Raw genomic sequence first — 20,808 nt, 5'->3', positions numbered from 1 at the left:
TCACTACCAAACCACTGTTAACAGAATAGCCTAGCTGGAGAAAGACTTGGCTTGTGGGTAATAAACAATTTTTTACAAATACATTAAAATACATATCGTTTTCCTATAAAATGAAAAATGTTGAACAAACACTGCCCTCTTTCCCCCTTCCCGCCCCCGACTGCCACTCTCCTGTAAATGGAGAAGACCACTGCCCAGTGAAATAATAAGTTGTCGTCATTTTGATATCATAATGCTTTTTTTTATTCTTTTATACATTCATAAAGTTCTGAACACCCCCAAAATACCCCCGAGTCTGTTGCAATTCAGGTGAAGAATTTTGCACTGGCAATTTTCTGTAAGAAATATTGACCTGGAGTTCAGCGCCTTATCAGGTCGTACACCTGCTACTGCCTGGTGAGGTTAGGGGAATAGCTAGTGTCCACTTGCAGACTGCTAGAAATGTGCTGCAGCCTGCAGTGCAGGGCTTCAGAGTTCAAAGGCAAGTCACGGTTGAAAAGCTCAGTCTCTGCCAGGCATATTTATAGTCTATACAGCAGGGTTTTGTAAAGTATTACAAAATTCATCCTGACAGGAAAAAAATGTTGCTTCCTTGCTCGTAAAAATCCCCACCTTTTATTAACCATTAGAAATCGGGATCCTTAAAAATCCTACCAAAGCTCTACATGTAACAACTGAAACACAGAATCTTCTGTGGTTTCTTTATAAATCTTATTGTACATAATCTTGATAGAGGTCCCTCCCTAAACAGAAGGTAGTAGTGCAACATACTTTTCATAATTGTAACTCAGTCAAAAGTAAATGAAAAATGTAGCCCTCTGCACAAGGTCTAGAAGCTCTCGTAAACAGATGTTACAATGAATCAGGCTTCCTCATTGGCACTCTTTGGCTTTGGCTGCTTTGCTATCTTCTTAAAGAGAGTTTTTATTTTGGAGGGTTTTTTAATTTTGTCTGTAGTATACTGCAGGTCCTGGGACACAGTTTGTCTCTTTTTCTGATCTCTCACGGTGCTATTCTCGCTCTGTGTGGAATTCTCTGAGATGCGTCGATCCTGGGTGCCCAACAGCTGTCCCATGCTGTAAGATTTCTCAATGCCATTGCGGGTGGGCTTGCTGGCCAACAGGGGGCTCACAACCATGCTTTTGGTATCTGCTGGGCCTATTGAATCAGGTGTTGCAGTAGACCGCTCGTAGGTCACGGTGGAATCAGCAACAGATATGTTATCGACGGAACCATTCAATGCACTGCCTGGAGGGCCAAGGGGAGCCTCGTAGTTTGATAAGGGAGACAATTTCTTGCCGCTCAGAGATCCAAAAGAGGAATCACAGTCTGAAGCTACCTCATGCGTCTCCCTGGACAACACAAAACAACCAATTAGCAAGTATAAAGATACAAAATACAATGATGTAAACCCTCTAGCTTCTAAGTTAGAACACTACACTTCATGGCACACAGAGTTAGATGGAAATTGGATGATTGGGAAAAGGAATTTGTCCCACTTGGCTCCCCTTACCCCTGTAACCCAAAGACCTAAGGATAGAGTGGCGTTGCCAGACAATGCTCTCAATAGCATTGAGGTTTTAGATTATGGTTTTAGATTGAATTCCAGTATTATGCAAACCCACACTTTGGAGTCCCCAAGCCTTGGCTCTCATCATGTGCACCTAATATTCTCTGGAATTAAGCAAACACTGTGCTTTACTGGAGGGACAGATTGAAAATTCCGTTTCAGACACACAGAAATTTCCATGTGTAGGTCACATACATGTGTGGAACTCTGTCTGTTTTGGATACTCTTTAATATAGTTATGGTTTTCCACCCAGCTAATCAAAAAAGAGTACAACTGACCAGTTAAGTGTAATGTGAGAGTTTGGTTAACCATGTGGTGAGTCATTGACTGGAGGGCATTAATTTAAGATAGTTATCGAATAATCCAATGGGGAGGTTAGGAGAATTCGTTTCACAGAGTGTTTAGGATATGAAATGCCCTGCTGGGAGCAATGGGTGAGACAGGATCCATATTACCTATCAAAAGGGAACTAAGCAAAATTTAGACTTTAAGAGAACTTTGAAGGCGGTAGAGAAGAGACACGTAGAAGGGATTTTCAGTTGTCAAAGTTTACAATGGGTATAGGAGGGAGAGGAAAAGATAAACCATCTAATTTTAGTTGCATGACCAAATTTCAATGTCCGAGTGTTAATGAATTTTAATGGTTCATCCAATTTAGACAGATATCAAATGAGTAAACTATAGAGTTAGGGGAAAGGCAGGTACAAGAGGCTGAAGGGATTGCTCTTTGAAAGAGCCAGGAAAGACTCAATGGGCAGAATAGCCTTTTGTCTTTGCTGTAAACTTCTGTGGTTCTGTGTAAAAGTATGTACACAGAGGGAATTACTACCATCCATATTCATGTAATTAACAATGAAAGAAAATTATTATAGGCAATTCGTTAATCATCTTGGATACATTTATAATTCATGAAATAATTTCCTAGGGCAACTCAAAAGTGCAATGCAATTCTTCATATATCAAAACACATTGCAAGGTTATGGAAATGCAGAGGCGGAAAAAAAAACTTTTCAACTTATATTCTGAACAAAAGGTGAGAAAATGGTCCACACTTATTGAATCAACTTTTGGTTTAAATTGGATGAACCATTAAAATTCATAGACACTCAGACATAGAAATCTGGTCTTGCAAATAAACTACACAATTTCTCTTCTGTCACCATTGTAGCTGAAAATCTGAAAATCCTTTCTCCATGTCTATTCTTTCTCTGCCTTCAGAATCCTTTTAAAATGTACATTGAAGTATCTCTTCAACTGTCTTTAGTCAACACCTTCACACCCCCACTTTCTATACTCCCTGCTACATGAATCTCATCCTTGTTTTGAAGTGTAATGGAATCCAACGTGACAGTCGCTGGATGAGTGAAAGTGGTTACTGTGTTTGACTGCAATTGGTTACAACCCAGAGCAATCCACTTACCAGTTCTTGTCAGCTGTGAAGAATATGGCCTCCTCCTCTTCCTCGGTGCGAAAGAGAGTTGACGAACTGCTCATCGTAAAGATGTCAGGAGTGGAGGAGTGCGAGGACGTTTGGGACAGTGAAACTGCAGAAGACATCGCGTTGGGTCGGCGGAGGCGCCCCTGGTTGCTGCTTTTTGCTAAGCTGTAAGCAGCTTTACTATAAGTTGCTGCTGAAGAGAAAAGTAGAAAAGTAACCATTTAGAGGTTTGGATGAAAACTTAGAAAGAACCTGAAGCTACACTGGTTTCCATTTTCCCCGATTCTATTGCCATTGATCAACTATGGTTTGTTGTCTCAATAAATGACAGATCAGGTGGTCTTAACTGAACTGATAAATTGCTAATATGATCAGTTATTTCCAAAAATATACAAATAATAATCCTTATAATCTTTGCATTTGATATAGTGCCTTATCATGCCTTTGAAGCATCTGAAAGAGCTTCACAGAACACACTGCAAAGTGAATTGGCTGTATATTTTGTGGATGAAATGCTGCAGTACTGCAGTCATGGATTGAGTGCTCAAATTATTATTAATTTTTTTGGAGGGATTATTACCCCCGGAAAAGGATCTGCTCAACTCACAACCTGGTTTCTATTACTGCTGGGTAAACAGAGGCATGTGGAGTAAGGAAACTTGTCCAACATTTCACCCTGCTGGGAATCAAACCCAGGTCTCTTGCTTGCGAGGCAAGTGCTCTAACCACTAAATTACAGGACACAGAAATCAGACTATACTGTACTAAAGTAACATCTCACCAAAAATTACATTTCTCATGTTTTATATAAACAATGTAATTGGAACCCTGCTATGCATTTCAATCAATCATTAATATAAGCCTTTGGGTAAATGACTTACTTATTCTGTCCTATCTGCTCGGGTACAACTTTTGCACTGCAGTGTGAATGGCTGGGAAGGGGTGTAGATTGATTTAATGCAATGCTCAGGCATTAGGAAAACAGTTGTGTTTCTATTAAGGAATGGAAGCCTGCCACAACTAAGTGGCAGCCCACAGCACAGTGCTGCACAGCCCTATACACCCCTGTACAACACCTGTGGTATATCTGTGAAACTTAAGAATAAATTAAAAAAAACATTACTGAACTCAAAAGTATATATTTTTTCAGATTTTTCTCACTTGCCCTTTTCTCCGAACTGCTCTGTTTCAGGCTGTGATACGTATCCACCAGCACCAGCTATCCTTTGCTTGCAAGCATAGGCAATGAGAATCAGCAGAATATGCAGCTGTGAAAGGATTTTCGTCATTTGATGTCCGTAGACATGCAATGGGTTATTGAGTAAAAAACTGGGTGATTTTTCCACTTCCTAGACCAGGAGAACTGCAGTCAACTATGATATGCTCAGCACTCCAAGACGCAACACAAGTTTTGCCCACAAACAGCACAGTTAATCCACTTTACAGTATATCCTGTGAAGTGCTTTGAGACGTGTCAACAACTTGACAACGTGCTATATCAAATGCAGGGATTATTATTATTATTAAGTTACTGTTGTTGATATCATTACTCTGGCAAAGAAAATCTAACTAAAACAGACTGGGATCAAATGTGACACTGTCTTGGCTGGTGTGGCTCAGCTTCAAATTGAGAAATGTCTTTAACAGCTAATTAAAAATTTTTACATAGAGAAAATTGCTGCTCCGCAAGTGCTTTTGACACACCAGTACAAAAGCTCATTGCCAATCCAATTCTTTATTTTTGTGTATTGGGTGTATTAGGTGTGTATTAACGGTACAAAGAAACCTGTAACAAGGAGAAATGTCTTACAAACCTGTGCACATAGAAAGACTAAATTGAAGAATTCCTATTGCCTAATCCTTGTTTTAACTATTCCTCCAGCAGATGATCAGGGCTCCAGCAGAGTATGTAAGCTGCATATTGTGAAATAGTGAGGTCTTCTCCTGCGAGTGAAATTGATGGGCCTCGGAGTCCTTTTTCACTCCTTCCCATCAATGGCTCTATACTCCAGATGTTGCAAGTCGAACTTAGCTCTAAATTTATACCTTGGTAAGCACGGAGGTCCAGGCGATTAGTGTCCATCCAGATGAAGTGGTGTTTAAAGCTCTGACATTCTGCAGGATCCTGGGTTGTCAGAATGTCGAGGTGAAGCTGCTGGTATCGATGCTGATACAGTATAAATGTGGAGGTCTGGCTGCAGCCAGCAATTCTGGTGATGCTGCTTAGTCACGTAGGGGTTAAAATAAATTGGAGTAGGACTGCCGCCTCGGTACAAACAAGCACCTTGGGACTTAAATTGTAATTAATGTAGGAGACACTATGTACCCGACGTAAACCTTGGCTCCAACTGAGGATTGGGTTTGAATGGCTAGAAAGTACCTCAAGTTACCAATATCCTTAAATAATTTTGTTAAAATGCCATTTAGTCAAACTGGTAGTTTAGCAGTTAAGGCACAAGTTCTATAATGCAGAGCTGAAATCTTGATATTGTGCAATATTCAAATATGCCGAGCACATGTGTGAAATTTCCCTTTGGATTTCATCCAGGTTGCTGACTGCGACAACCTGCTTAATGAAGAAATGCATAAAATGGCGCTTCCTACATCAGTATCAAGTCTTAATACACGATGAGCATCAATTATTAATCTCCACGGCATTTCCATTGTTGTATGTGTATGTTCCATTTGTATAGTACGTTGTGAGAGAGAGAGAGAAAGAGGGAGAAATAGAAGGAAGCAATAGGTAATTTATTTTTTTAACTTGCTAAAAATCCACTTAAATGCATCCATATATAACAGTCTAAAATGAAAGAGAAATCAAAAAATAGGATCTTAAACCAATGATAATGTGGTAGGCTAGTTAGTCTTGTGAGTGTGAAAGAATAGAAGATGTACTACTATTGACTCCAGATTCTGATTAATTCCTATTTAGATTTGAAATACATTTGCAACTTAGGCCATTAAGTGACAGTTCAAAGCTACTTACTGGGCAGCAATGTTCTAATTTCTGAGTAATGAATAAGAAAGCTTTTAACCAACCATTGAACTTCAAATGGCAGCGCCCCTCTCCAGAACATTTTCTGAAAGTAAAATGGTCCTGTAACTGTCAGGTGTTCAATTGACAAGGAATTGACTCTGGGCAGCAGAGTAGAAATCTACAGCCTATGTCTTCTGACCCTATCCTGTTTCTTCAATAGAATGTGAAGCTCTGATGTTCAGAATTGAAATGTCAAGGTCTAAGAAATCATTCAGTTGCTTGTTTTCACTCCTATCAGGCAAAAGGATTAGTTACTCACAGTGAAACTGTGGAATGATTGGCGGTGTGTCTTCATCCAAGTCATCTACTCCACCAGCTATTGGATATGGTGGCACGGAGGTACGTGGCATAACCACCCAACTGTGGTCAGAATACAGAGTGGAGGTTAGGCTCGGCATCCCTGCATTTTGTGCTATAGGAAAGCCGCAAATTTTCTCGATGTGCTGCCAGCGATGGAGCCGTTCACGCAAGGCGGCTGTCACTTCGGATAATGCTTGTCTGAAAAAAAGGACGCAGAGGAAATAAAAACAGTGAACTTCCAAATTGAAAGAATTTCTGTTCTGATTACGTGAGAAACAATGTCACGTAAACCCTGTTATAATGGGGGGTACTTAAAACGGAAATAATGTGCCCCCAGGAACGTCAATAGCATTTCTCTTGACACAATGTCACAGCAGCTCTTGGAGTGTGAGCCGAGGCTCCGGGAGTTCTTATTATTTCTAGTCAGATCCTTTCTGACCTGTTGCAGCTCTTCCTTACTCTCTTAACCAGCTCCTCAATTGTACCAAAATATTCATTTTATTCAATATATATTTATAGCACATACAGTATTTCCTCTGGAGTTTTTTTGAAGAATGAAGAAGTAATTTGTAGGATTAATTTAAGAGACCTCACTTTCAAACCAGAGATTAAAGTTTTTAAATATTTCTCCAGCACTGATGGTGACCATCCAGTTGCACTCAGCTAATTTGAATTTACACGGTGCAAATGTATTTATGCTGATTGCATTTTTAATGTAAAAAGCACAAAACTGTAGAAATCCAAATTAGCTTGAATTAGCTTGAAATGCTTGGATACTAACAATGCCATACGAGACACTGCAAAGATAATACGAGAATGTATTACAGAAATAGCACCAAAAAAAATCAAACCATGTATGAATGGCAATGTGAATTGACTTCAATTTGCTCATTGTGACAGAGAACAAAAATATTGCAACTATTCTTTTCCCTCTGAAATTGCTTTTCAGGAGCGACGCTCTGTGAGCACATGTTAACACAGATCTCTATATCAAACCAATTATTACTAAAATGTAAATGATCAAAACAATGTGGACCCAGCTTCAAAAGGCTACAATATCACAAAGTCATTTGTGAGACACAATTGTTCCAAACTGGTCTCATCATTATTAGTCTCCCCAGTGAACAATTTCAGGCTGAAATTTCTAGAAACAAAAGCGACATAAAACCAGGCACCTGAGTACGTAATCTGGAAAATCAGCTTTTTTTATTCACTCTTCTACTGTCCTGTAGTACAACCAACTTGTAGTTTCATAGAATATGACAAATGGTGATAGTAACAAATGTCACTTCACTTACTACTCTTCAGGTTGTGGAAATATCCTCTAATCTCCAAAGCTGATCAAATAAAAATATCAGAATATTTGTACATCAATTACGCCTCTTGATATGGCATCTTTCACATCGGGAAGACATGACAAAGCCCTTCACATTGCCACGTTTGCCTACAAACTACAAAGTCACTACAATGTGGATTTTGTAGGCAAACATCTCAATATCCTATAAACAACCATTAAGTGAAAGTTAAATTTTTTAGTTGGAGTATTGCTGACCAAGACAACAGGAGAAATTCCCTTCTCTTTTTAAATAGTGAATGGGATCTTCAGCATCTACTTGAACAGGCAGATGCAATGTCAGTTTAATGTCTCAAACACGACACCTCTAACAATGCAGCACACCACAAGATCTGCATTTGAGTGTCGGATTACACTACCTGATTTTGAAGTCTGAGGTGAGATTGAACCCACAACCTTCTGATTTACAGGTAAGAGTGTTACCAACTGAGCCAGGCTGAAATCCAGAGTCACAACGTGTGGACTTTTAAAGTAATGTCAGAAAACGAATGAATCGCATCTCCACCAACCAACTGAGCCTTACAAATTTTTAAAAGGATGCACAAAATGCAGTATCTCAAGGTGTATGAATTAGACACTTACTTTGCTGACAGAATTTTGTGGTCAACCTCATCCAGGGAGGAACTGTGGGCCACGTGGAATGTTCCAAATATGGTGTTACGCTTTTTCTTGATTCTCTCTGCCTAGAAACAGCAGCAAAATGTTAGCAATCCACCCAATACAGCAAACCTCCTCAACCAAAGTCTGAGAGGGAGGGGAGAGAGAGCTCTTTTTCGAAAAAAAAACAGGTATTGGGTACCAAGAGAAGATGGAAATAAGATTGTCTTTGGATCCAGTTATTTAAGGGCAGGAATACTTCAGTCTTCAGATATTCTCAACATTACCGTTGGAAAAACTAAGTTAATATGAAAAATCTAAGAATCTGATTAAAATTTAGTTTCAGGCCATTCCAATTCCATTGAATGGAACCTTTTCTACAACAGCGACTTTGCTCCTACACAACCAGGCAGGTTTTTTTAAAACCAGGCTATTAAATACTGCTACCACACATTAATACAGAAAACAAACATCTAAATACATTTTAAATACTCCCTCCTTTATTGGGACTATTTGGATAGCTCTAATTGGGAGTGAGACTAGTTGGATAGCTCTTTCAACAACAACAACAAAATTACATTTGTATAGCAAAGAGCCGGAACAGGTACGATGGGCCGGATGGCCTCCTTCTGTCCTGTAGGATTCTATGATTCTATTTCTAAGATAGTGCTGGCTTACCCATTTGTGTATCTGCCCATCACAACTTCTGCTTATATTATAAATGATCTAATGATATCTAATTAACTAACTCACACTTTGAAACTCAATACAAATTTAGCACAACACAATATCAAAACCAGAACTACTGCCATATTGGATGCTTTATAAAAATTGTATCATTAACTCAAACAGGAAGAGCAGTTTTCTTCCCACACTGTTCCCAGCTATACATTTGGCCACGTATTTATTTTGCTTTTCTGCACAATGTGAAGCAGCTGAATAATTATATTGGCTCAGTGCCTCATTGTAGAAAGAAACAGCTGTGATGACTGTGCATCCAAATCTGGTCCTTGCTTCAGGTATGTTTAAGAAAGTAGTGCCAGACAAGAAACATCGAGAATGACAATGCAGAGGTTTAAAACTCGCCTGTTATTTTAACAATTCCCATTAATCATTTTTTTAAAATTAAATAAAATTGATAGCACTTCCATTTTCAGACCAAAAACAAAATGGTTTCACTTGTGAGAAACATCGGCATAATTATTCATAAATTGATCATTCAGCAGTTAACAGTTTTTCCTTATTTGTGAAATAAATAGTTTGTCACTGTTTTACACAATTCACAAGTATATAGTGCTTTTCACACAGGATAATGTCTTGAAGTACTTCACACAGATAGAGTGTAAACTTGAACAAAGTGGGAAATAGTAGCTGAAAACTTGGCCACCAATGGTGAGGAAGGGCCAGGCCAAGTTTATGGAGCAGAGGGAACAGGCTACAGATATAAATGGGAGATGAGGAGAATTGTTTTTACCCAGAGAGTTGTTACGATCTGGAATGCACTACTTTAAAAGGGTGGTGAAAGGAGATTTGATAGTAGCTGTCAAAAGGGGAATTGAATATGTAATCGAAAAGGAAACATTTGGAGGGCTATGGGGAAGAGCGGGGGAGTGGGACAAGTCAGTAGCAAGTCAGTAGTCCTCACCCTCGTACTCAAGTCCCTGCACTCCTCTGCACCCCCCTACCTCTCTGACCTCCTCTCTCCTCAGCACAGTACCCGTTGCCTTCGTTACTCCGGGTCTGGCCTCCTCCTTGTCCCCCAAGTCCTCCGCTCCACCCTCGGCGGCCATGCTTTCAGCCACTATGCCCTGAGGCTCTGGAACTGCCTTCCTCGCTCCCTTCGTCTCGCTCCCTCCCTCCCCATTTTCAGGTCTCTGCTGAAGACCTTTCTTTTCGACTGCGCCTTTGGTCACCTTTCCACCCTTCCCCCCGGCTCAGCCCTGGGATCCTAAACTATAAAGCGCTCTGAGACGCCGTCCGGCGTGGAGGGCGCTATATAAATCCAAGTTGTTGTTGTTGTAGCGCACAGGCAGAACGGGCCGAATGGCCTCTTTCTGTGTGGTAAGATTCTATGTAGGATGGGTCAAGAAGTTGCAGAGATTTAAAGCCCAAAATGAGGATCTAGGATCTGCTGTGGGCAGGAAGTCTGGCAAGGATGGAGGTGATTGGTACATGGTGATCAGGAGGTGCTAGTTTGAGCCAAGGAGGCCAGCGAAGAGAGCTTTGGAAAGGAAGTTTGGAGGTGACAAAGTCATTATGAGGGCTTGAGCTGTATTGGAAGTGAGGAGTTATGTGTATTATTATGTGTATGTTCTATTTTACAATGTTGTTAATGGTGTTTCACTTTACAACAACAACAAAATTACATTTATATAGCGTCTTTCACAGACAGAGTTACGGATCTGAGCTGAGAGTCAGGGTGGGAGAGGGTGGAGGGCAGGGGGCGGAAGCAGGGAGATCGAAAGCACAGTCGAGGAGGAGAGGCTTGAGGTGGGTTTTGAAGGTGGCGAGGGAGGGGACGAGACGGAGGGACTGTGGGATGGAGTTCCAGAGGGTGGGGGCAGAGTGGCGAAAGGCCCGCCCATAGTGGGGAGAGCAAGGCGGGGGATGTGAAGCAGGCTGGAGCCCGCTGGTCGGAGGGAGCGAACAGGTTGATAGGGGTTAGGAGATCGGAGAGGTAGGGGGGAGCAAGACCGTGGCGGGCTTTGATGGTGAGGACCAGGATCTTGAACTGTATCCCCTGTTTACATCAAATACTTGCTCAGAGAATTAGAGAAACACCATATATAGCCTAGTGCATACATACCTCTTCTTTAACTGCATTGAGCTGTAGCTCTGCATTCTGTTTCTTAATATTGTAGTACTGTATCTCTACTTCATGGGTAAGTTGTAACCATTTCTGAAGAGTTTCTGGCAATGCCCAGACACTTCGGCTCTCCAATTCCTTTTCGGCATTCCTCAGTGCCATACGAACCTGTAAGTCACATACATACATGTAACATTGGTAAGTCATACAAAAAGGAATTAGTCTGATAAGTAAGGTTTCTTCATTACTAGTCAGGTTGACAAGCAGGACATTTCTTAAAATATAGAATCAGAAATTTACAGCAAAGAAGGAGGTTGTTTGGCCCAACAAGTCTGCATTGACTCTCAGAGCAAGATGTTCATTCACTCCCACTGCCCTGCCTTATCCCAGTACCCCTTCAAGCCTCTACCCTTCATATTCTCGTCCACAGGAGTATTAATTTTACTGCTTTAATTTCTTCTTTTTCTCAATATATTTCCTTTGAATCCACCACCTTAATACTCCACCAATCCTCAATATTGTACATGTATGAAACCTATCATAATTTATGGACATGGAATTATTAACTGTTCATATTTTGATTACATTAGGAGGATGCATTTGATATACCACCAGTTATCCTTACAAAATATAGATACAGAGAGTCACAGCTAATTAAAAAGGAAACAATAGCTAGCGACCTTCTGTTTATGCAAGTATATTTTTGATTTGTGAGCAGGTGGCTATTTGCAGGGTGCTTGTTCACAGGGGAAAAAAGTGAAACAACCCAAGTTTGGTAGTCTCTATTGTTTGAATGTAGTCTATTCATCGCAAGCATTGGGTAAACCCCATATTCAGTCAACTGGAATCATATCCCACACAACAAGAAAGCTCCAATTGGAAAATTGATTCCAGTTCTTTATAAGCTCAATGGTACACCATTGTTATGGAGACATTTTTTTTAAACAAAGGAAACACTGCTGTCCAAGCTCTGCAAATCCAACAGAAAAACTACATTGAATTACATAGTAGAACAGTGGTGTAAGCATAGACTCTACTTGTACAGAGGATAAACTGCATTCAAAAAAATAAAAAACAGCAAAGGTAGGTAATCTCATGGTTTTCTCATTCATTTATCCCTCGTGTGTGTTGGGATTATGCCAAATAGAATATCAAAACAAAGTGAATTTGCTGGGATTTGATCTTCAGACCTCCCTTGACAATAGATAGTGTATTATAGAAAACACACTAAAATTGAGTAAGTCCAAGACTACATCATGTCTTGTAAGTTTAGAAGCACTCACTTCCAACTGCTCAGAAGTTGAGAAAGAGTGTCTGAAGATAATACTTCCTTATTTTCATCCACCCCCAAGCAATTCAAAAGAGCTCAACTGTCCAACTTATGTCAGCGTTATGTGATCCCCGGAAAAACTAAAGATCTCGAAGCATTTCAACCACAGCAGATGGTGTCTGTGGGAAAGAGTGGCGCCAATATCAAGTGGCACTTCAGGACACCAGCCAAGGCTGGAGAGTCGTACAGAACTGAGGCTAAAGCCCAAGACTGTGTCTTATACAGTAACATAACTATGTGAGGGGTGATGTCCTTAACAGCTTCTGACATTAGGTAATCCATTGCATTAGGAGGCAATTCATCTGAAAGATGTCTTCCTTGCCCAAGGTCTCCTCAGCTCTGTGTTGCCAAGAAGCCTTGCCAATGACAGAAATATCAATGAGAGCAAACGCATTAACCAACAATTCACAAACCACTTTAGAAGCAGGAGTCTGCTCAAGGCAACCATATGTCTAAGTCAGAGGTTCCTGTTTTGACAGATATTCTTCAAAGATCAGAAAGATTGTAGAACCATAAATTTATAGAATAGAAGACCATTCAGTCCATTATGTCTGTGCTGGCTCTTTAAGAGCAAACCTTTCAGTAACATTTGCCTGCCCTTGCTCCATACATCTGTAATTTACTCCTTTTTAGTTATCGAACTAGTTCCCATTTGAAAGCTAATAGGGATTCTGCCTCAAAACACCAGTAGGGCATTCCATATCCTAACTATTTGTTACGTTAAAAAAATGTCCTAAACTCTCCCATTTCTCTTTTGCTAGCTATCTTAAATTGAGGCCCTCTGGTATCTAACCAGTGAAAATATTTTCTACCATCCCAACAAAAACAAGATATTGCTGCCAAGAATAAGAGAAAAAATTAAAGGTTGTTGTGCAGCACAGGAATGTGGAATGATTATCATAGTCCATGATGAGAACCCATTTCTGCTAATAGTAATAAGTCTGGTAATTATGAAAGTGTCTTTATTTGGCTAAAAACAAGTAATTTCTCATGTTTTATAATAATAACCCTTGCATTCATATAGCACCTTATCATGTCTTCACAAGATATACTGTAAAGTGAATTGACTGTACATTTTGTGGGCGAAACATAAAGAAACTTGCCCAACATTTCGCCCTGCCCAGGATTCGAACCCACCTATTGCTTGCAAGGTGAGTGCTCTAACCAATGAGCTACAGAACAGGCCAATATAACCATAAAAGTAAACCAGAAAAGGCAATATGAACATTTTAACTTATCACTTATTATTTCTGGTCTGGGAGATATTGAAAAAAACTATTACACAACTATCAAGCTGCCAGAGATAGTTGGCAAGTATTTTCCTAATTGCAAACAATATTCAAACCACTAAAATTGTAATCACACAACAAACCTGAACAGATAGATCTTTGAAAATCACACATTTTTAGATCAGTTGCTAACAATTCCACAGTCCAGCGTAGATCAGTATTTGTGAAATTTGTGTCTCCTCTTAGCAGCATAAACCTCAAGGACAGGCACAGCAAGCAGGATAGAATAAAACACCTCTGGCAGCATATTACACTATATTCTCCATCTAGATTTACGCAGTAATAATTTGAGTAGAAATAGAGCATTGATCCTCCTCGTCTACCCATTGAATTTTCAACAAAATTGCTTCAAAGCAAATGTTACTGAAAGATTGTTGAAACATTGGTCCACTCCTTTATCACCTCAAGGCTGGACTACAAGAAGTCTCTCCTCGTCGGTCTTCCCGGCACCTCCCTTCACAAGCTGCAGGTCATTCAGAACTCTGCAGCTCGTGTACTGTCCCGCACCAGGCTTCGCGACCACATCACTCCCACCCTCACTCGCCTCCACTGGCTCCCCATCCCCCAGAGGATCAAATTCAGGATCCTCATCCTCACCTACAAGGCCATTCATGGCCTTGCACCCTCCTACCTCTCGACCTACTATCCCCCTACCTACCTGCCCGTACCCTCCGTTCCTCTGGCTCCGGTCTGCTCCACATCCCCCGCCCCAACCGCCCTACCATCGGTGGTCGGGCCTTCAGCCTCTCAGCCCCTAGGCTTTGGAACTCCATCCCCCAGTGCCTTCGCCGCCTCCTCCCTTTCCTCCTTCAAGGCCGGTCTCAAGACCTTTCTCTTCAGCCGTGCCTTCAGCTCTCCTCTCGACTGTCTACCCTCTCCTCGCTCCCTCCCTTTCCTCCCCTCACCCTGACCATTTCCCCCCTGCTCGGGTCCCGACCCAACTGTTCAGCGCCTTGGGACGTCCTCCCGATGTGAAAGGCGCTCTATAAATGCAATCTTGTTGTTGTTGTTAAAGAGCCAGCACATACATAATGGACTGAATGGCCTTCCATCGATTGCTCAATCTAATATTGTTGAATCCTTTTAATTGACACAAGCTTAAAACCTTGAATTCCCCTTTGAACCCTTCTGTAGATTTACAGGTACTATTTGCTTCATGACACCATGTGGGCCATTCTCCACGCAAGTGTCTTCATTGATGTGGTCAAAAATGCTTTTCTCTATTTACCAAGCTTTGCAAATTTATTCCTTGTGCATTTATAGATGACTCCAATGCAATTTAAGAATATAAATGGCATGAAATTAAATGTACAAAATTAAATTGCATTTGCATTATTTACAAGTGCACAGGGACAAACTTTTAGAAAGCACCGGACAGAGTATAAGAGATTAATGGTATATCTAGAGTACACAGAACGGTATAACCCCCAACCCACTCTAATCCATAGGGGAAGCAACAACTCCTATATTTAGGCAAGATGTTACTGCTCGTCACTTCAGCTAATAATGGGGCAAGAAGCATTATATCAGTATAGTAAATGGAAACAAATAACATTCTCTAAGCCACCAATTTTATTGTGAAGAGAATGCCCCTGGCTCCTCAGTTCACAATTAATTAATAAATCTAAGTGGAGTGGCAATGCACTGCCAAAGAGCTTCCCATTTAAAATCATCTACATTTGACGACCTGATCATGAATTAACTCTCTCATCACTGAGAAAAGTGATCAATTGACCTATTTTCCCGATAGTGATTTATAATTGAGTCTACTCTTTCAGCATTATCAATTCTTCACAGCTATGTGTCACAGAGACTGAAGAAAACATGACACATACCTGGGACGCATAAGAATAAGGTGTGATTTACAGAGCGAGAAACCAAACTGTTACCTTCAGATAAATAATAATCCTTGCATTTGACATAGCGCCTTATCACATCGTTGAGACGTCTCAAAGTGCTTCACAGGATATACTGTAAAGTGGATAGACTGTATTTTGTCTAACAAAACGTGGAAGCCAGTTTTGTGCACAGCAATGTCCCACAAACCGCCATGGAGTGAGTGATCAATTTTATTTGGGGAATTTGTTGGCCTGGACACCGGGAGAAATTCCCTTCTTTTTCCGAATTGTGCCATGGAATCTTTAATGTCCACCTGAACAGGATTGACTGGATCTTGGTTTAATGTCTCATATACAGGATAGCACCTCCAGCAATGCAGCACACCCTCAGCATTGCACCAGAGTGTCAGCTTATACTATGTGATTCCTGAAGTGGGGCTTGAACCCACAACCTTCTGACTCAGAGGTGAGAGTGCCACCAATGTACCAGGCCGTCACACAATCTAAACTGATAAGACAAGATCACACAAGTTCGGGGTTGTGGATGGTAGTTTTAGGACAAACATCAGGAAGTATTCTTTTATACAAAGGGTAATTAATGGCTGGAACAGGTTACCAGGAAGAATGGTAAAAACAGGTCACTGGACCCATTTAAGAAACAGCTTAATCAAAGTAATTGGGAAACATAATTGGTGTTCTGGAAAGATGAAAGCGAATGGATTGAAGAGCCTTCTTCATCTGACTTTCTCTTATGATCGGTATTGAATTTAGAACGGCATGTAGTGGCATTTCAGAAAAAGCCACCTTACAGCTTTGTCATTTATATCTATGAGTGTCAACATTTTTACCTTCTTTTTCACTGCCTGGAGAATTAATTGTGAACCTACTTCCACAGTAAAAGTGGTCCCAAGTGGCCTACATTATCTAGAGTGCTGGGTTGCTAAATACTGCTGCAATACGTACTTTGTATAATGTGTCCTATTTAGGACTATTATTACTGGAAAACATGTTCAGAATTAAGTCAGTGTGCAAACATATAGTAAGCAAAGCGAGTCTACACTCTGGGGGCAATGGGTAGATGCAACATTATGAAATAGTGCACAATTCAGAGCACCAGGTGAAAAATTCAAATCACGAGCAAATTGTTGAGTATAGTATATATTCTTGCAAAGCAGAAAAGTTCAGTGATGGAAAGAAATTGTCTATTTTCTGCCAAGTAAACAGTAACCTGCCTGACTCGTTGGGTGATATCTGATTCAGCCAATGTTGCCTGAAAATAAAGTTCTATTGAAATATTACCTATTTTGGAAGATAATAAGTTTGTAGTTTGGGTGTTTGCTGAATTTTTATTTTATAAAGAGTTGAGTTTCCCTTTTAAACGCTGAGTAAACATAAGTTAACTTTTAACATAACCTCATTTGCAAAGCAAAGCACCATACATGTCATTCGAAGAAAGAATATATATTTTTAAGGCACCTGTTTCCATCATAATGTCTTAGAGTGCTTTAAAACATATACTGTTAAGCGTAGGGTCCACTTTTGCTGACAGACACGATACCCATTTCAAACACTACATGGCAAAGCATCTTAGCCCAAAAAAGGAAATCTTACAAAGCTTTTATGGAGTGAGGGCAATCAGAAAGAAGTAAAAACAAAGAGAGAGATTCCGGGAGCCAAGAGAGCACTAGAAAGAGGAACACATGCATAATAACACAAAGCCAAAAATATCTTCCAATATTACAGCAGTAAGAGGATAGTCAAGGAAGACTAATAAAACGGAATGAATAGGAGATAACACACATATTGAACAACTACTTCCTGAGGTTTTTACATCAATAATCTGTGCCCAATATCCAGCAAACATTACTTGAACTCCAGGATTTTGACAAAATGGGACTGATGTGCTAATAGGCTCATTGGGCTGAAAACCAACAAATGCCTGGGGATAGATGAACTGCACCTCTGGGTACTTGGAAAGACAAGGCAGGAGATTTGCAAAGCACGAAACAAGCACTATAACATATAACATAACATGTAGGAGCGGCGGTAGGCCATTCGGCCCTTCGAGCCTGCCCGCTATTCAATCATGGCTGATCTGCTAATCTAACTAATACCATAACCTTGCCTTATCCCCATATCCCTTAATCCCTTTTGCAATAAGAAATATAACTATCTCAGTCTTGAATATGTTCAATGAGAGAGTTAATCACCACTGATTAGGTTCATATTGCCAGAAAGCATCCTATATTCAAGAAAGGTGTCAGAACCATATCTGGCAACTACAAATACATTATAATAATAAAAATAATAATCCTTGCAGTTGATATAATGCCTTATCACATCGTTGAAACATCTCAAAGCGCTCACAGAATATGCTGTAAAGTGAATTTGTGGGCGAAACGCAGCAGCCAATTGCACACAGCAGTGTCCCATGAACTGTCATGGAGTGAGTGACCAAATATTTATTTATTTTTTCTTTGAAGAGATTATTAGTCTGACCTCCATAAATAAAGAACAAATGGAGTCAATCATTAGAAATGGAAGATTACTTGTATAAAAAGCCTAATGATAGCCAGGGGTGGTTGACCAACTTCATAGGCTTTTTAAGGAAGTGACACCTAAATTGACTTTGGGATCCATGAGCCCGGGGATTTTAGGGGAGCTAGGTCAAAATAGGGGGGCGTGGGCATATTAATTGAGGTGCCTCAAAGCACCATACTGGGAACCGTTTTCTTCCTTATAATGCATTAGTGACCTGGATACACAGACTCAGTGGAAGGTGACAAAATTGGGTAGAACTGTAGAATCAAAATAGACAGCAAATAAATTACAAAAAGTGCTTAGTGGGGCATGCACATAGATTGATGTCTGGCAAATGAGGTTCAATACAGATAAATGCAAAGAGCTACATATAGGAAGGAAAAATAGGAGGCACACATCCTCCACTGATGGGATAAAACTTGCAAAGAGGGAAGATGAAAGAAACCCAAGGGTTATAAATTAAGGATGTAAGTTGACTCATCAATCACCATGTCAAAATAGTGTGAAGCAGCAAGAAATAAGGCAAATAGAATGCAGGACTACATTGACAAATCGGTTGAGCTGAGATCCCCAGAAGTTGTTCTCGAGCTGTGCAGTGCTTGGATTAGGCCACACTTGCAATGTTATGTACAGTTCAAGTAATCATGACAAAAGGACACTGCCCAGGGCCTAGAGGCTGTGCAAAGTTCGAGCAATGAGTTAGGTGCAATGATTAAACAAGTGAGGGCTTTTCAGCTTTGAAAAGAATCATATCGGAGGGGACTTTATAGAGGCATATAAGATTTTTATATCAAATTGAGAGAGTAAACTCAGAACAATACTTTCAAATATACCAAAGACAGCAGAAGAATAGGCACAGGAGTAGCAAAGGACAGTTTCTGGAAAAAAAACACAGGAGTATTTCTTTATCTAATGGATAATTAATGACTGGATGGGTTAGCAGGAAGGGCTGTTGAGGCCAGAATCGTGGACTTGTTTAAGAAATTGCTGGTTGTTGCTGGTAGGATGGGTATTCTGAAAGGCTGAGATCAAAAAGGTCAAACAGCCTTCTTTATCCATATCTCTTTATGACTTAATTAGTTATTGACTGCCTTTACTAAATAAACTCATATATATTCAAATCTTTTCAGTCAGCTCAACTCATGTGGTTTTGAAGTATTGTGAGATCTGATACTTAACAGCATTATTTATTGAGATTTTTTCACCTGCACAAGCTCCTGTTCTGCATATTTCAAGCGGCTGAGCTCAGTCTCTGATCCTTCTCTTAACTCTCTCAGACGCTGTGCCTCTCGTTTGGCATCATTTATTTCAGTTTTCATTTTCTGTTCTAGGTTTTGTTTCTCCACCTCCACAGTTCTGTTTTCTTCTTGAGCTTTTTGAAGTCTTTGTGAGACCCAACACACAAAAAAACATAACATGCAATTGTTTTACAATGGATAAATTGCATTTCAGTTCAATGTAGTCCACACCACAGTCGTTCTAGTTGTGATTCAAGGCCACAAACCTGTGCCAAGCTAAGCAGAGTCAGCTCTGCTCATTTGTTACAATCTTTGACACTGCCATACAATAGGCTTGGCAAATGGTTGGAATAACATTGATATTCAACATTAAGGTGCAATTCATTGATATTTTTAAAAGAAAAAACAAATGTCCAGAAATAGATGGGCTGCATTGCTGGGTACTTAGAAAGTCAAGGCATTGACATTATGAGAGAGTTAATCACCTCTGAAAATATACACCAGAAGAATCCTATGTTCAAAAAAGTTGTCAGAATTATATCGGGCAACTACAGATCCATTATAATAATACAAATAATAATCTTTTATTTTGATATAGCGCCTAATAGTTAAATATTGTAGTATTTGTCAACATTTGTGTTTGGCAAAAAAAAGAAAATTGATATACCAAATGAATTGCATTTTTAAGTTTATAAGGGAATCCTGAAAAGTTGGTTTGGATTTTGTTGATCCATCCTTTTCGATCTTACCTCTCTTGCAATTCCATGAGACTTTCCTCTGCTGTGTGCAGACTGTCCAGCTCTTTCATCATCTTTGTAACATGTTCTTTTGAGTTCCTGTTTTGCCTGTATGCAAACCAACAGCCACCAATTCCAACTACCATTGAAACCGTCAGAATAAAGTCCTTCAACCAGTTGTGAGGGGGACCTGTAAAGTAAATTCCAACTTCATAAGTTGAATATTTTTGCTAAAATATAATTTTGTTGTGTTTCTTCTGCTTTTGAATTCACTGTTCAAACTCTTACTACAGATTTACATGCAATTTCTAACATCCTGAGGGATTTGTCAGGAAGCATTATGGAGAAGCAGCTTACAACATTGCTGTCATACAAAATTTAATTTATTTAGAAAATACAAATTCAGTATTCAGTGGAATAACATTCTGCAAACAGCTATGAAATGAGTGACCAATTTTATCTGAGCGAGCATCAGTCACAACACGTGGCTTGAACCCACAGCCTTCTAACTCAAAAGGCTAAAGTGCTACCAACTGAGCTAAGCTGACACCTAGCTATGCAGCTACATTTACATGTAAAACATTATAGAGCCCCATTTATTGAAGGATAATTGACAGAAAGAATTTGTGATATTAAGGGTTTATTAGCATTTTGAGCACGTCATCACCAGTAGGTACTGAAGCCAATCAGTGACATAATTTAAAAGGAAATTAGATAAACAGTGAAGCATCA

The 20,808-nt window shown here is 39.9% G+C and overlaps 1 protein-coding gene across 2 annotated transcripts in view; it reads right to left on the bottom strand.

The window, feature by feature from the left end:
* Window positions 1-219: 219 nt before the first annotated feature.
* stim2b (stromal interaction molecule 2b) overlaps window positions 220-20,808 on the bottom strand; it is a 108,919-nt gene continuing 88,330 nt past the window's right edge. Inside the window, exons 7-13 of one of the 2 annotated variants that reach the window (XM_042341171.1) lie at window positions 20,089-20,266; window positions 19,307-19,484; window positions 11,104-11,271; window positions 8,283-8,383; window positions 6,306-6,544; window positions 2,992-3,202; window positions 220-1,352 (exon numbers count right to left, since the gene is read on the bottom strand). In XM_042341171.1, coding sequence (XP_042197105.1) covers window positions 863-1,352; window positions 2,992-3,202; window positions 6,306-6,544; window positions 8,283-8,383; window positions 11,104-11,271; window positions 19,307-19,484; window positions 20,089-20,266 — 1,565 coding nt within the window. In that variant the 3' untranslated portion in view covers window positions 220-862. The remainder of the gene's footprint in view (window positions 1,353-2,991; window positions 3,203-6,305; window positions 6,545-8,282; window positions 8,384-11,103; window positions 11,272-19,306; window positions 19,485-20,088; window positions 20,267-20,808) is intronic. The other variant, XM_042341175.1, reaches the window with a different exon arrangement.

Source organism: Callorhinchus milii, unplaced genomic scaffold (assembly GCF_018977255.1).
Source record: "Callorhinchus milii isolate IMCB2004 unplaced genomic scaffold, IMCB_Cmil_1.0 Scaffold1, whole genome shotgun sequence".
Taxonomy (NCBI): Eukaryota; Metazoa; Chordata; class Chondrichthyes; order Chimaeriformes; family Callorhinchidae; genus Callorhinchus; species Callorhinchus milii.
This window is presented reverse-complemented; position numbering and strand designations above follow the sequence as displayed.